Here is a 17,279-nt window from a genome sequence, read left to right on the forward strand (position 1 = left end):
GCTCCTATGATGCTGCTTGGCCTGCTGTGTTCATCCAGCCCTGCACCTTGTTGTCTCAGCTATTCTCATTCCCCAGTTCTTTGTCCATCATAGTCTCACAAATATTTTCTGTTCAGGTCCTTATCCAGTGGTCACTGGACCCGAAATGTTAACTCTGTTTTGTCCTTCACAGATGCTGCCAGATCTGCTGGGCTTTTCCAGCAACTTTGGTTTTGTTCGTTATCCAGTGGAGTTTTTAATTGGCAAACATGGGCACAGTTATTGATTATATAGAAGGTTCTCTTGTGCTGGCTGGTTTACCTAGTGCATAGAGCAGGCATTATCAACTTGCAGGCGTTTTGAACTCTGTCAATATTTTACATCTAAAAATGTAATTCCCATTTATTGTTGGTTCCGGCCATTTTCCCTGTTGTGATTGTGTTGTTAAACCATGTGACATGCTTTTCAGTGTAAGGTAGGGAGGGTGAGGTTTTACAGCAGACATAAACAAAGCTCTTCTCTGCCATCAAGTCCTTGCCAAAATTGACTGTCAGCAAATTACTTCATACACTGATTCTCTATTAACCAACCCACAGGAAAGGCAATGGATCACCTCCAAATTCCTCCCATGTGATGGGTTTCACTGCATTGTTTGACATCGTGACATCTGCTTTATTATAATGGGATAGTAGTACAAAAACCAATCAAGTCTTCATGTGAAATTTAAACCAGTAAACATGAATCACATGCCGTCTAATCTGTGAAAATTTAAATCCCATCAAAGGTTCAAATTACATTCTGAAGAGGGAGTAAAGTTCAAACACCAACAAGCTCTATAACATTAAAACGCAGAAATCGCACACATATCTTTTTTTAAAAAACATGCCTTTGGTGCTATGGGTAGATTATTACATATTCACAAATAACATGGAATAATATATTCTGGTGGAGATTGGTATTGCTTAATGGCATATGTTTTTGTAAGATTAATTTGAGATAACCATTTAACTTGAGTGAACGCTCTGATGTTATTTACAATTGAGAGCTCTTCTATAACCTGCGATGGTTCCAAATGCAAGAAGGAAATTTACTTCCAGTTGCTTGTTTATACTAATATCAATGTTGCTGAACAAAAGACACAGTACCAAAGCTTTTGTGTTGCACTTATTAGGTCAAGATTGCTAAATGACTGAAAAATGCAGTTTGCCCCAAATTACCAGCATTAGTTCCTCTAGTATACAGACCAATGACTTTTAGCAGCAAATAAAAATTATATTTTTTCCTAAAATGTTTCCTATGTGGACTGTATTGAAATAATTTTATGAGCAGCAGAAACTAAGAAGTGTTGTTCTTTTCTTTAGACCCGGTGAATCAAGATTCAGAGAAAAATGGTTAAAAGACATCATTGAAAGCAAAATTATGTTAACGGAACAAGTGACCTTTTAGAATTTTTGCAAGCGTATATATGTGTATAAAGGAGAGAAAATAAATAGAACTTCATCCCTTCTAATTAAACGTTTTCTCCCTTTGAAAAAACAAAGTGCAACTTGCTGTGATGAGCCCACAGGCTCCGGTTGCTCTGTGCCCCCACTCTTTCCAAGATACTTATAGTTATTTCAGTCCCAAGGGTGAGGTGCAAGGCTATTCAGCACTCAATCAGTTCTCTTCCCCAGGGTGCTTATTCATGGATGTGCTCTAAACAATATCTCCTTTGCCTTCCCCCAGTAGGGAAGGCGGGTGGTTTCATTCTCAAGACAACATCACAGCCTTCTCTGCCATTATCTGATATCCATTTCCCATTGGAGATGGCCAAGAACAGGGATTAATTTGAATGATCATTCTTTACCCTACCACAGGGACACATGGGGACAGTATAATGCTGGTGCCCCTGTTAGCTCAACATAGTCAGGAATTAAAACCAACACATTTTGGTCTTCTAGAGTCGTCTATCTGATTCAGCAGAATTATTTTTCACATTGCATGATTTTCAAAACTCAACAAGGGATGTGAAAGAATTTTTAAGTAAAATATTAATTTTCATCCAATAGCTCAATAAACTTGCTTCCAGTGTTGCTGTTTCAATAAATGTGGGGGTGAAGACATCAAAATTGATGGAGAAAAATCCAATTGAACATTTACTTGGGAGATAAATTTAGTTTGTTTAGTGATAGAAGGTAATGGGAAGAAGAACTGAACATTTCCAATTCTGTGTCATCAACTCCAGTATACTCCACATGGGGATTGTTGGGCTGGATTTTCTGAATATGGAGAAGCAGCGACATTCACTATTGACCTCAAGGAAAACCGCTCACAAAGATCTAGTGATCTCTGCAATGCAGATGTTTCCTATCAGCTTAAATCTGGTGACAATTCGGGCCAACTCAATGGGAAAGCCCCAGACATACATAAGATAAGTAGCCAATCACATTTAAGTATTCACACAAAGCAAATCGGGAAGTTAAACACACTTTATTTTTCACTTCTAAATTGTCAGATAGCAATATAAATGATTGTTTTAACTCTGGATTAAGTAGAAGCTAAACAAATCTTAAGATGTTTTAAAAGTATGAAATGTTATAATAGTGGAGAAATTTGCCACTCAAATATAAAATTAGTTTTTCCAGGCCCAGTTGTGGTGTTCAACATTAACAATGAAGTTGGTACACTGTTCAAAACCCAGTGACAACTTATTCAACAAATATATTCAGGGCTTTTTACAGCAAGACCAACAATGTAAATATTTGGGTTTTCATCAATCCACTGTATTAATTTATGGATTGTACTTTAGGGAGCAATTTGACAATACACCTCTGGAGAATTGTAGACGCACCAACAGGAATTCTGCATGTGTGCAGACTGTCAAAGTTGCTGTCAGTTTCAGTGGATTAATTATAGAGAAAGCTGATTGCTTCACTGCAAAGTCTGGGCAGAAGGCTCAAAGTTTGGGAAGCCACAAATAAATATTAGCAGAGATTTAGATGATTTAGAGGGGAAACACTGAGGAATTCTCTTGTATTTTCCAAATGTCAATAACCACCTAACATCACAAGTTTAACCTTCTGGGCCAGAGCATAGCAATGTGAATCCTCAAATCTTCAGATTATCTGTTTTTGTGACATCTTCCAGCTACTCCCAAGTTTAACTTTGTTAGTTGTATAATCTATGGTCAGATTCTTCTTTCCTTGGACTAATTGATTTGAATGTAACACAAATGAAAGATAATCTGTCAAACAAGGTATTAATAATTTTATCATAATTTTACAGCAAGTTTGTAATGCATTGAAGTTATTTTATAAAAATGTAGAAATCTGTTAAGTACTCAAAGCGAACATTAAATTTTAACCAACTAATGTAACAGAGACAGAATGAATTTATAACATCCATGGCTCAATTATACACCAAAATTTTAAAAAGAAAAATTATAAAATGCTGAAAATGGAAATAAATTGGGTAGAAACACATAGCAAGTCATTTAGCTTCTAAAAGCAAATATATATTAATATCTCAATCACAAATCTGAAACAGTTGCCTCTACTTCAATTGACCTGCTGTGCATTTAACCAATTTCTGGTTTTAAACATTACCAAAGAGGCTATTTTATTTTATTTTTATAAAAGTCTCTATTTTTCTTCCTTTCCTTTGGTTTTTCTGTGAACCATTTCCCTGAAGCCAGACAGGATCTTGTTTTCCCTCTTCAGTCGTTCCTCCTTGTTAAATGAAGCCAAAGCCCTCTTCTCATCTGCACTGTAAATCTGGTTCTCTTTACGTAGACGCACAGCCTCCATACGCCGATGTCTGCACACAAAAATATTTAAACTCAAGTCAGAAGTTAATAACATAAACCCAACATCAGGATCATGTCTCTGTGGACTTTAAGAACAATGTAGCAATTTAGAAAGATAGTTTTTGAGGTGTAATTATTTTCTATTTTGAAAATGTCTACATTCTGGGTCATGTTTAGTTTTATCCTTCAGTCTTCCATCCAATATTCTAAACTATCGTGTATGTTACACGCACACATTTTTGACTGAATCAATAATTTTGTGTCAACCATTTATAATACAATGCACCATGTCCATTGCAAAACAAGAGTTATTTTAATTTTAATTATATCGGTTTTAAAATACCCCCAAAAACTGCTGTTTCTGAACGAAGTAAGAGCACAGGGTCATAGGCAAAAATCATCTAAACCTCCCTTTGACATTTGATGGCATTACCGTCATTGAAAATCCATCTATCGTCAACTTGATTGACCGGAAACAGAACTGGATCAGCTACCTAAATTCTGTGGTTACAAGAGCAGGTCAGCGACTGGGAATTCTATGGCGAGAAACTCATCTTGACGCATTAAAGCCTGTGCACCATCTCAGCAAGAATCATTCATGTGATAGAATATTTTCCACTTGCCTGAAAGAATGCAGCTCCATCAACACTCAAGATGATGAATACCATACAGGAGTCCACTTAATCATTACTCCCTCCACCACTGATGCAAAGTGGCAGCAGTGTGTACCATCTACAAGATGTGCTGCAGCAACTCATCAATGGTCCTATGAGAATACCAAACACCACCACTACATTTACCATCCAGGAGGACAAGGATGGCAAACCGTGGGAATATGTCCAACTGGAGATTCTCCTCCAAGCCACACATCATTCTGACATGGAACAATTTGACTGTTCCTTCACTCTCAATAGATCAAAATTGTCAAACTCCCCAACAGCACTGTAGGTGTACCTGCAGCCCCCACGGTCCTGTAGGATTATGGCAACTTTACCTTTTACTCTATTCAACCTCTCCTCATGGGATAAGCCCTTCATTCCAGTAATCAATCCAGTGAACTCTTGCTATACTCATTCTAAAATAAGAAAAGCCTTCTTTAAGCAAGGATACTGAAACCAGATGCAATCTCACCAAGGCTCTTGACAATTGCAGTAAAATTTCTTTACTCTTATCCTCCAACCCCTTTGTAATAACGAGCAGCATACCATGAGCTTTCCAGATTGCTTTATGTGCCTGCATATTGAAGTTCTGCTTCATAGACAAGGATACCCAGATTCCTCTGAATATCTAAATTTTACACACTCGCCACAAAAAAGTCTCATTTTCTAACCTTTCTATGAATGTAGATAACTTCACTTCTCCAATTATTTTTCCATCTGCCACAGTCTTTTTCCCCACCATTAGCAGAATAGCTGATCAAAGCTCATAATTTTGTTCATAGTTTACATTGGTATTACACGAATCTGTAGTCCTGAAGCCTTAAATGGATAGCATCTATATGACTTAGTTTAAACCGAAGCCTGCCACAGTTACTATAATCATCAGGGGGAAAAAGAAAAATCAACACCAAGCTAGCTACTGTTTTGCCAATTTAGGCGAATTCAGTGAAAAACTATTACTGAGACCTTTGTTACTTCAGATCCCTGTGAGAAGCTTTCCACAACACCTTTTTTGAAACCCTTTCTCCAATTCTTGCTCTCTCCTGTGTGCAAGCTTGCAGTTTTCACGGGCATAGCTGCCTCCTCCAAATGAGTATTGATCATGTGTGAGCTGAAGCAATGATGGTCTCCAACAATGAGATCTCAGGGGAAATCATAATTAAATAGAATCCTTATTTTATCTAGTGTCTGTAAGTGAACACTTCTGACTGGAGCAAAAACTCTACATTAACTTCTATACCAAAGCAGCTGTGTCAAGGTCAACTAAAGATCCTCTCCTTTGACCAATGATTCTGAAATCAGTTATAGATTGAAGATGCAACATGCGAACTTCCTAATTGGTTTCGCCTTACTACTTACTTTGTTAACCAGCTAGTTACTGGTTTGCATCTCAGTTATACCGCAGTTCATTTATAAGGTCTTTCACTGACCTGCCACCTATTTGCATAAAATTTGTACACCATATCAGATCTTAAAACTTGTCCACTTACACGGACTTAATCTTCCGTTGTGAGTCTGGCACCAAAACCTTTATGCTAAGTAGCAGTTTTTCTCAGGTAAAATTCGGAGGGGGCAGTTTTATTCTTGTTTTACTTGGGGAAAATACTTAAAATGAAAAGCCGGACTGGTAACTGTGCATCAGACACCCTTCTTATCTTGCTTCAGAGATTTAAAACATTATTCTCAACTTCTCTGGGGGATCTTATTCTTACCTGCTGCCACTCATTACATAACCAGACTGTTCAAAGGCAGCAATCTGCTCACTTGTCAGACCGATTTCACCTCTTCTTGGAATACGCTTCCCAGCTTTCACATACTCGGCCATGGCAGCACCTTCACCGGGAAGCAGAGCATGACCGTAACTAGAAAACAAAGACAATTAAGTATATTAGCAATACAGCAATGCTTCACAAAACAGACATGCAATATGCCACACAACTATTTTCACCTGGAAATATCTTAACTTTTCATACATTGAAAACAAGGTTGTAGGAAGATTTTGTTCAGATATGAATGGCATATCTACCAATTAACTAAAGAGGAAAAGGGACAGGAGTAGGGAATTCAGCACCTTATATCAATTCTCACATTCAATGGCTGTTCAGGATCTCAATTCCATTTATGCAATTTAGCTCCACAATCCTCAATACCCATGTGTAATAAAAGTCTATCAAACACATATATTGGAGATATGAGATTGATTGATCACGTGTCTAATCAGAGGATTTGTGCATCAATGAAAATGAAACTCAACTGATTAACTAACAACTAAATCAACCACATTTATGTCTTGAAGGTTGCTTTCTGATAGACCACTCAACGTTACTCGATATGTGTCTAAGCATTCAAATGCCGTTAGCTATCAGAATTGGAAGATCCTAATACATATGAACATATGAAATAGGAGCTCAAATAGGCAATTCAGCCCCTTCTGCCTGCTTAATAATTCAATAAATTCATGGGCTGATTGAATTTGTTTTGAATTCCGCTTTGCTAACTATTGTTAGGCAAGAGAATCAATTTGTCGCTGCCTTAAAAATATTTGCTGATCCCACTTCCAATGGCTTCAGTAGCATAGATCAGCAGCATCCAAAATCATACAACCCTCAAAGAAAAGAAATTATCTTTACTGCTATCCTAAAAAGGCAACTTTGATCTTAAAACAGTGCTCCTTAGTTCTGGACTCATCCGAAGGAGAAAATGTCCTTTCCACATCTGTCTGTCGAGGCTATTCAGGATTTTATACACTTCAATCAAGTCATCCCTCACTCTTCTAAACTCCAGCAGAAACAATCCCAGCCTGCCCAACCCTATCCTCAACATGACAACCCACTCATTCCAGGTATTAATCTAGTAGAACTCCTCTGAACTGCTACCAAAGCAAATTAGATCTTTGCCACGTGTGGAGCCACCTGATCTCTCCTGATGGTTACGTACATAGCAACAGCAACAGACCATTTAAATTATTTATGCTGAATAAAACTCACTCATGAGGTTTGTTGTTTTAATAAGAAGCGGATGAAGATGAAAGATATTCATTTAGAGTCGTGTACCCAGTATTGGTCTTCTTATTCAAGGAAGAATGTAAATGCATTTGAGGCACTTCAGAGAAGGTTTATTAGACAAATAGCCACAATGGATGTGTTGCCTTGTAAGGAAAAGTTGGACAGGCTGGAATCGAGTAGAGGAAGAGGTGACTTGGTTGAAACATATAAAATCCTGAGCGGTCTTGACAGGGTAGATCTAAAGAGGGTGGTTAATTGTTTGAGAGAATCTAGTATGAGGGGTCACTGTTTTAAAAAAAATCTGGAAGCTTCCGTTTAAAACAAATATTTAGCAAACTTTTCTTTCCAAGGGTTATGAATGTTTGGAACTCTCTCCTTGAAAAGATGGTAGAAACAGTTCTTGAATATTTTTAATGCAGAGATAGAGAGATTCTTGTTAAACAAGGAGTTGAAAGGTTGTTAGGGATAAGCGTTGATGTGGATTTGAGGATTTGATCAACCACAATCTTATGGAATAGCAAAACAGTTTTGATGGGCTAAAGGCCCACTCCTGTTCCTGATTCATATGTTCGCACGAGAAGCTGATCATTCAGTGGTTAAATTTCACTCAAAAGAAAGGTTGCTTACTTCAAAGGTTTGTCATCATCTTGTGCAGATTGTTGCATGGGAGCTTCGGGCCCGACCAGAACCTCTCTATTGTGTGCACCTTCACAGTGAAAATATATTTATAATCAATTTTGTGATGACTACGTGCTCTTTTAAGCCACGTGGAAGCTAGTAAATTAAACTGTATAGTTAAATTCTGCAAATCAAGGTTAGGAAAGACAGTTGATTTTATGAAGTTCAGCATATTTATTTAAATAAATATGAAATGCATCAAAGAATATAATTAAGACAAAATTAAAATGATTATTAATGAAAAGAAGGACTTTTGAAAGACTTTAATTGGACCTGTCTAGACTAATTAAAAACTTACTTGTTTTTTCTACCCAGATAGCTTCATTATTTGCATTTTCTTCTTCAGACTCTCCACTGCTAGATTCGGATATCTTCTTTTTGTTCTTTTTCACTTTTTTTGGCTTCTTCCTGTTAAGTAAGAATTAAAAACAAAACCTACTTTGTTGTCTCTTCCTCAACATAATTCTTCAAGTTAACAAGATTTGGGGGAGTTAAGGGTGGGGTGGTTGATGGGTAGGGCACTTAATCGAGTTGTGCAACACAGAAACAGACCGTTTGGTTGGACTTGTCCGCGCTAACCAGACATCCCAATCTGACCTTGTCCCATTTGCCAGCATCTGGCCCAAAACCCTTTCCATTCATATACCCATCCAAATGCCTTTTAAATGTTGTAATTGTATCCGCCTCCACCAGTTCCTCTGGCAGCTCATCCCATATGTGCACCACCCTCTGTGTGAAAAAGTTACCCCTCGTCAGGTCCTATGTAAATCTTTCCCCTCCTACCACAAACCTATACTCTCTAGTTTTGGACACTGCCATCTGAGGAAAAAAGACCCAATCAATGTCCCTCATGATTTTATAAACCTCTGTAAGGTGACCCCTCAACCGCTGACATTCCAGGAAAAAAAAAAATGCCCTAGCCTATTCAGCCCCTCCCTATAGCTCAAAACCCCAGCCCTGGCAACATTCTTGTAAATCTTTTCTGCACCATCTCAAGTTTACTAACATCCTTACTATGGAAAGATTCCTATAGAACCTATTTAGAGTTTTGTTTACAAGAATTTACTTTGAATTACTGACACCAGTATTGGATTAGAAATTCTAACTCTGGTCAAAAAGAAATTCTAATTTGTTGATCACCCTAAAATTCTGTGACTAGAACTTGAAAGACTTACAAATTTTTCTTCTAATCCTAAGTTGTTAGGAATTTCTGTCTTAAAAAGTAAATTCCTTTGCAGAGCTTCTTATTTCAACAAATTTTATTAAAATTGAACCTTATTACTTCACTGCACACTGTGAAAAACAGAAGAAAGATGCAGAGTGTATTGATCAACAATGAATTAAATGTCAAACAGGTTAACATGCATTTGCTTAAGCAGACAATGACTATGACTCTATGACAAACTAAATGTGTTACTTTTTGTGGGATTTCTTTTTCTTCTTTTTCTTTTTGTCTTGATCTGAAAAAGAAATCATAAATAATAAATAAAGTTCAAAAATCAGGATAATTATTAGAACATAGAACAGTACAGCACAGTATAGGCCCTTCGGCCCATGAAGTTGTGCCGACCCTTTACCCTAAACCTAAGGTCTATCTTACCTCCACCCCTACCTTATTCTATCATCCATATGCCTATCTAATAGCCGCTTAAATGCCCCTAATGAGGCCGACTCCACTACCCTCTCGGCAATGCATTCCACGCCCCTCCCACTCTCTGAGTAAAGAACCTACCTCTGACGTCTCCTCTATATCTACCTCCGACGTCTCCTCTATATCTACCTCCACTCACTTTAAAACTATGCCATAAAATTATTCAAATATTTAGCAAAACGACGCAGACCATAGGCCTTAATTCATAAAACATATCATCTATCACAACAGAATAAAGAAAGATACACAAAAATGGAGATACAAATCTAACCCAGTGAAATTGGCTTTTCGATGCCCAGTTTTTGCAGCATTTTATTACAACCTCATTTTCTACTGCATTCTTGATCATCTTACCCCAGCTCATAAAATGTCTGTGTGTACACAATTAAATATCTATATGCACTATTATAGTAGAAAGAACTAATTAAGTTGTATTTATATCGAAACTGTTCACAGTCCTAGGCTGTCCAAAAGTGCTTCCATATGTAATAACTTACAAATAAAGTGATCACTATTGCAAAGTGCCTTCTTAGAGAAACATTTTTTTCTAAATTTCTTAGATAATAATGCAGGGCACTTTCTTTTTCAATAGTTGTATTACTCTAATCTCTATACCTGTAATCTCCTCTTACTTGCAACCCTTCTAGATCTCTGCTCTCCTCAATTTGGGTCCCTTGGGCATACTTATAAAGTCATACAGCACGGAAACAGACCCTTCAGTCCAATTCGTCCATGTTGACTAGGTTTCCCAAACTGAACTAGCCCCACTTGCCTGCATTTGGCTCATATCCTCTAAACCTTTACTATTCACGTACATAGCCAAACATCTTTTGAATGTTGTAACTGTACCTGCATCTACCACTTCCTCTGGCAGATCATTCCACATACAAACCATCCTCTGTGTGAAAAAAACTGCCCTTCATTTCCTTTCTAAATCTTTCTCGTCTCACCTTAAAAGTATGCCCCCTAGTTTTGAACACCCCCATCTTGGGGAAAAGACCTTTGCTAATCATCTCATCTATGCCCCTCATGATTTTATAAACTTCTGTAAGGTCAACCCTCAACCTCTTGCACTCCAGTGAAAAGAGCCCCAGCCTATCCATATAACTCAAACCCTCCAATCCCAGCAACATTCTGATAAATGTTTTCTGGACTGTCTCCAATTTAATAATATCCTTCCTATAGCAGGGCGACCAGAACTGTACACAGTACTCCAAAAGTGGTTTCACCAATGTCCTGTACAACCTCAATATGACATCCCAACTCTTATACTCAATGGTTTGAGCAACGAAGGAAAGTGTGCTAAATGCCTTCTTATCCACCCTGTCTACCTGTGATGCACCTTTCAAAGAACCATCTACCTGAATCCCTAGGTGTCTCTGTTGAACAACACTTCCCAAGGCCCTACCATTAACTGTACAAGTCCTGCCCCTGTTTGTTTTGCCAAAATACAATACCTTACGTTTATCCAAATTAAACTCCATCTGCCACTCCTCAGCCCATTGGCTCAATTGATCAAGATCCCTTTGTAATGGTAGATAACCTTCTTCACTGTTGACTACACCACCAATTTTGGTGTCATCTGCAAACAATTACTAACCACGCCTCCTAAATTCTCATTCAAATTCTTTATATTAATGACAAACAAAAAAGTGAACCCAGCACTGATCCCTGTGAAACACTGTTGGTCACAGGCCTCCAGTCTGAAAAACAACCCTCCACCACGGCCATCCTCTGTTTCCTACTCTTTATCTGATTGGCAAGTTCTTCCTGAATCCCATGTGATCCCACTTTTTCAGTTGCCTTGGCCCTACGCTCTGTAATGCCCTCCCAGTATCTTTCAGTCTCGCCATCTCATTTTCCTCTTTAACATTCTCCTTAAAACCTCTCTCTTTGATTCAAGCTTTTGGTCACCTGATCTAACATCTTTGTATTCGGCTTGGGGTTACATTTTGTTTTATAGTGCTCCTGTGAAGGACTCTGGAATATTTTATGTCACACACATTATTCCAATATGGTTGTTCTTGCAACATCTTACCACTTTCATTTTCACTGTTAGAGTCTGATTCACTTTCTTCTGAATGCTTATGCTTTCTCTTCTTTGATTTCTTCTTTTTATTCTTCTTTTTTTTCTTTTTCTTCCTTTTCCCCTCTGTATATAAACCATTGAAATCACATAGATTACTCCTTTGTTAATGACTTCTGCTAAATCAGTGTTAATTTGTTGAACAAATATGAAACCCCTTTAAAAAAAAATCATCATTGATTGTCCACAGTTGGGTGTTGGTAGCCAAACAAACAAAAGAAGTTCAGAGATTTTTAGTCTGTTGTTTGTTGTTTCAGTATGGACCTCAGTTTCATTAATTTGGGCAATGAAAAATCAGCAAGATTCTCACTTGTGAATGCCATCCTATTGGAAAGGTACTAGTGTGATTATGAGAGGAAGACAAAATTGTGATTAGCTAGCCTGTGATTAAATAGTTAATACATATTCAAGGCTCATGTACAAATAAGGATATTTGGGCTAGGTATTAAAGGGTGCCTTATGCCCAGAGAACTGTATACCAGCAAAGAGTCACGATTTTTTTGAGTTGGGATCAGAGGAGTGGTGATGGTCAGAGAAAGAAAGTCATGATTTTTTGATGGCTTGCCCCCATAAGGTACTTCTAACCAAGTATAAACAAAAAACAAAGTAATTTCAGACATGTTTTCAAACCTCTACATGGCCTTGTTCCTACTTTCTCTGAAATCTCCTTCAACCACCACAATCTTTCTTTAACTATGGCCCTTTCAGCATTCCCAATTACAACTGTGCCTTCAGTTATCCTGCTTTCCTCCAGGCTTTTGATCATCTCATCTAATGAGTTCTTATGTGATTCATCGTCATTGTTTTATAATGCATATATGCAGTGTCTTGGGATGTTTCATTTCATTGAAAGTGCTGTATAAATACAGGTCGTGTGTGATCCTATTAGGATACAGTAACACAACAGCACTAATGGTGACTGATCAGAGTTGAGGCAGGAATGAGAACTCTATGAATGGGTTGGTCAGACAGGCAGATCAGTTCAGATGCCAGTTGGAATTCAACCCTGAAAAGTGTGAGGTGATGAACTTTGATGGGTCAAAGGGCATCTCGCATGGTATATGATTCTATGACTTTGTTACTTTATAACTATTGATATTATTTAAAAATGCTCCAGTGTCATGATGACAAATCAGAAGCTCAAATTACTTATAGATACATTGAAATGTTGGACAAGATGTGGTTTTTTTTAAAAAAAAAAGCAAAGTCTGCAAGCTAAGCCTGGCTGACAGTGTGACTTCTACGCAGGGAATTCGCTGACAGCTGAATGGTTCCCTGCGTAGAACTTCTAGAATGCTGTACCTTGCCAAGGAAAATTCAAAGAGAGAAACACTTAAAAAGGCAGAGGTGCGAAATCATCTAATTACCTGTTCTCTGCAGGAAAACATCTCCTGTGTCATATATTACAGACCATGCACACAAAATACATAATTATGTTTTACTCTTCCAGCAATGTACAAAACAGGGGTTAAAAACTAAATGTATTAGTAGTATGCGTGTGTTAGTGTAATGCGAAGGACACAGCTTTTAGACAGACAGTCATTCACAATCCTGCAATGAAGGTAAAAAGTAAGGATATGTCCTGCTGAATGCTGGAAGCCAGTCACTGGCAAAAAGGAAACAAGCCAAAAAAAAAATCAGCTAACTTGCAAGACCAAGAGTCTGAAATCGACTAGTCAATTACCAACATCAACGTGACCGGCATCAACTAGCATAACATCTATAGAACTCTACTGGCTACTCTTCACAAACAACCCAGTGACTGATCCTGTTTATCTTAGCTTTTTTCGGACTCACTTCCCATTTGTAATCTGTGTACATGTATATAGCATTTTCATTTCTTATGTTTAGTAGCTGATAAACTCATTTTTAACACTACAAAGCCTGGTTAAATTAGGTCCTCTAAAAATATAACTTCATTTTGTCTGGAAAAAGGCATTCACAAGTGAGGGGATTGTTTTTAATTAACCTTGTTGCAACCAACTATGATGATGGGTGAATAAAGGAGGTGAACCCATTTATCCCTCCTCATTTGAGAGTACAATTTGCAGTATCCCGTTTGGAACAATAATAAACTGGGGAACTTACCCAGAAACTAGTAAGAACAAGTGTTTAATGAGTTGAAAAGCTGAAGTGGACACACACATCAAATGCATGTCCTCATTATGGATTGCTACGCAGAGAACAACAATCACCTAAAACAAAACTAGATTGAAGCTCTTGATAACATTATAAAAAAGCTGAAATCTAGCATTAAGAATCGAGCCTACACTTTGTGACATTGGCTTGAACTTTTTGAAAATTTCCTTTTCATAACAGGCACTCTGCCCACTAAGTGGTTTGCAAACTGTTCAATGTGTTCCAAATGTAAAGTAGCAGAGCGTAGTTACCTGTCAATTTCCATTAATCATCATGAAGGCCTATCTATTATGGATTTCCTTAAAATGCAATTATTCATAAAATGTTACCTTCTGCACTGGAATCAGAACTGCTGCTCTTGGCCTGCTCACCCTCAACTGGAGTATGCTCATCAGAACTAACAAACGAGAAAGCAAAATCACACTGTGTTCTTAGAGAAATCTAGTGTATGCTATTTATTGACACCGAAATGCATGGAAACCTAATCATAAATTGAAGGAATTTTTCAAGAGCTGTGTTTGAACTACTTTATTACTTTTGATCCAACAGCGGCTTTGTGGTTTCAGATTAGGTTTCAATAAACCCAAATATTTAAATATAAATTATTAATTTCAAAACAGACAACACAAACTAAGAACAATAAAATTAGTCTGTCTACCTACAAACTGTAAAAAGCAACTGCAATTTAATCCAATGACAGTAGAAAGAGTACTTACTCTGGTTCTGGGACCTTTGGAGACAGCCCCCATACTTCAGGTGCTCCAAGTTCTCCAATTCGCTCTCTTTCCTTTAGCCGCCTGCAAGAAACAAACAAAAACAGGGGACTATTTGTTAACCGAGTGAATGTTTTCTTTTAAATAATTGCTTGGGTAGTACAAAACTTAAACATTGCTGAAAAGAAACAAGTAGTTGAAGCTAAAAAAAGAACTGTAGATACTGAAGATCTGAAACAAAACTGAAATTGCCAGAGAAACTTAGCAAGTCTGGCAACATCCCTGGACGAAAGCAGAATTAATGTTTTGAGTCCAGTGATCATTCTGTGAAAAGGTCATCACCTTATATTCTGGAAGACTGTAGCAAAGAAGAAGTCCCATTTACCGTTCGCAGTTGGGGAGCATTGCTGTTCATGCTCAACCACCTGCAAGCATTCAGAAAGTATATCCACCATTAGATATGATGCCGCAAACAGAAATCATTGATTAAATAATCCAGATTATATCAAGAGTCGCACTGGAAACTAAATTTAGATCACCAGTCAGGCTTGCAGAGTAATGCATTTGTGCATGCTAGAAGCCGTATATGTAGAACCCTGTTTTACATGGGCAAAAGGAATTTGTATATACACAGCAACTTTGCCTTAAAGACAAAGCTCATTGAGACCAACAATCTCTGCTACATTCCCATGACCAATCAGAATTTAAGCATGGTCTGAGAATTAAGATAGACAACTAATTGTTCTGCTGCATTTCTGTGCTAATAGTAGAATCATATAGAATCGTAGCATCCCTATAGTACCGGAGCAGGCCATTCAGTCCATCGAGTCCACTCCAACCGTCCGAAGAGCATGCCACCAAAATTCACCCTTCCTACCCTATCCCTGCAACTCTAGGCATTTCCTATGGCTAACTCACCTAGCCTGTACATCCTTGGACACTATGGGGCAATGTAGCATGGCCAATCCATCTAACCTGCACATCTTTCGACTGTGGGAGGAAACCAGAGCACCCGAAGAAAGCCCACGCCGACGCAGGGAAAATGTGCAAACTCCACGCAGTCACCCGAGGCTGGAATTGAATGCGGATCCCTGGCACCGAGAGGCAGCAGTGCTAACCACTGAGCCATCATGCCGTCCTTGAAGCCACACTCATGACCTAACAATTAGAACCATATTCTCATGCTGTATAAAATTCTCTTTTTTCAAGTCTGTTTCTTGTGTCTTAGTTTTGATGAGTACAAGATGAAAATCTTCAACTTGTCTCCATTTAGCGATAATTAAATTTCAACATTGCTTGGAAATAATCTAGTGATCTGAAGACTTGAATATATTTTTCGAAAATGCTCTTCATTTGCCCATCCAATTTTCTTTCTCCCAAGTGTGAAGGTATCAGGGAGCTCAAAATCTCACCCTGGCCATTAGTCACACAATGGAATGTTAATCGGTTATGAAAAGTTGAGAAATGATACTTCAGAACAAAATGAGTAGTCACGTGGGCAAATGTGGGTTAATTGTGGAAAGCCAGCAAGGATTCCTTAAGAGTAAATGGTTATTTTACAAACTTGCTCTAGTTTTTTGATGAGTTAACAGAGAATAAGAATAATGCTGTTGATGTGGTGCACATGAATTTACAAAAGGCATATGTAAGGTGCCACAGAGTTATGAGCAAAGTTAGAGCTCATGAAATAAATCAGCCATTAGCAACATGGATGTGAAATTAGTCAAGCAACAGGAAATCAAGAGTAGTCAGTGGCTTTTGGACTGGAGAAAGTCTGTAAGTGGAGCTTCTCAGGATTCAGTGTTAGGATACTTGCTTCCTGATACATATGAATTAGCTAGACCTGGGGTAAAATTTCAAATATGCAGGTGATATCAAACTTGAAAGTACAATACTATGAACCATGAGAAGAATAGTTTATACCTTGAAGGTGGCAAGACAGAATGGCAGCCCACATTCTAAGCTTTATCAAAAGAGTCACGGAGAACACAAGGAAAGAAGTTATGGTAAATCTGTATTAAACACTAGTTCATCTTCAATTGGAGTTCAGTTGTATCTATTCTGGCTGCCATTCTTTAGAGAGGATGTGAAGACACAGAAGAGATACAGGAAGGTGATTGCCTTCTGGTATTATCACTAGACAATTAATCCAGAGACCTAGGTAATGTTCCGACGGCCTGCTTTTGATGGCGGATGGTGGAATTTGAATTCAATAAAAATCGGGAATTAAAAGTCTAATGGTGATGCTAAAACATTGTTGATTGTTAGAACAAACCCTATCTGGCCTAGCCAGTGATATCCACATACCATGAACAAACAAAATAAAGTTACAAAATTTACCTAGGTTCACCAACCATCTTCTCAATGTAACTAGAAATGGCCAAAGTTGCCAATGTACCTACAAATAATGAAAGAAGTCTGAATAAAAGACTGAGATAACAAGGTGCAGAGCTGGATGAACACAGTAGGCCAAGCAGCATCAGAGGAGCAGGAAAGCTGACGTTTTGGGCCTAGACCCTTCTTCAGAAATGCAGAAACAAAAGCAGCTTTCCTGCTCCTCTGATGCTGCTTGGCCTGCTGTGTTC

General features: G+C 38.0%; 1 protein-coding gene across 2 annotated transcripts in view; it reads right to left on the reverse strand.

Annotated features, from left to right (window-relative positions):
* Positions 1-2,432: 2,432 nt before the first annotated feature.
* The window catches only part of LOC109919355 (NFKB activating protein), a 22,419-nt gene continuing 7,572 nt past the window's right edge, over positions 2,433-17,279 (reverse strand). For both annotated transcript variants that reach the window (XM_020519355.2, XM_020519354.2), the window contains exons 3-10: positions 14,698-14,778; positions 14,311-14,378; positions 11,795-11,908; positions 9,523-9,565; positions 8,404-8,513; positions 8,055-8,133; positions 6,135-6,284; positions 2,433-3,774 (exon numbers count right to left, since the gene is read on the reverse strand). In XM_020519355.2, the coding sequence (XP_020374944.1) occupies positions 3,600-3,774; positions 6,135-6,284; positions 8,055-8,133; positions 8,404-8,513; positions 9,523-9,565; positions 11,795-11,908; positions 14,311-14,378; positions 14,698-14,778 (820 nt within the window). In that variant the 3' untranslated portion in view covers positions 2,433-3,599. The remainder of the gene's footprint in view (positions 3,775-6,134; positions 6,285-8,054; positions 8,134-8,403; positions 8,514-9,522; positions 9,566-11,794; positions 11,909-14,310; positions 14,379-14,697; positions 14,779-17,279) is intronic.

Source organism: Rhincodon typus, chromosome 14 (assembly GCF_021869965.1).
Source record: "Rhincodon typus isolate 14 chromosome 14, sRhiTyp1.1, whole genome shotgun sequence".
In the NCBI taxonomy this organism is placed as follows: domain Eukaryota; kingdom Metazoa; phylum Chordata; class Chondrichthyes; order Orectolobiformes; family Rhincodontidae; genus Rhincodon; species Rhincodon typus.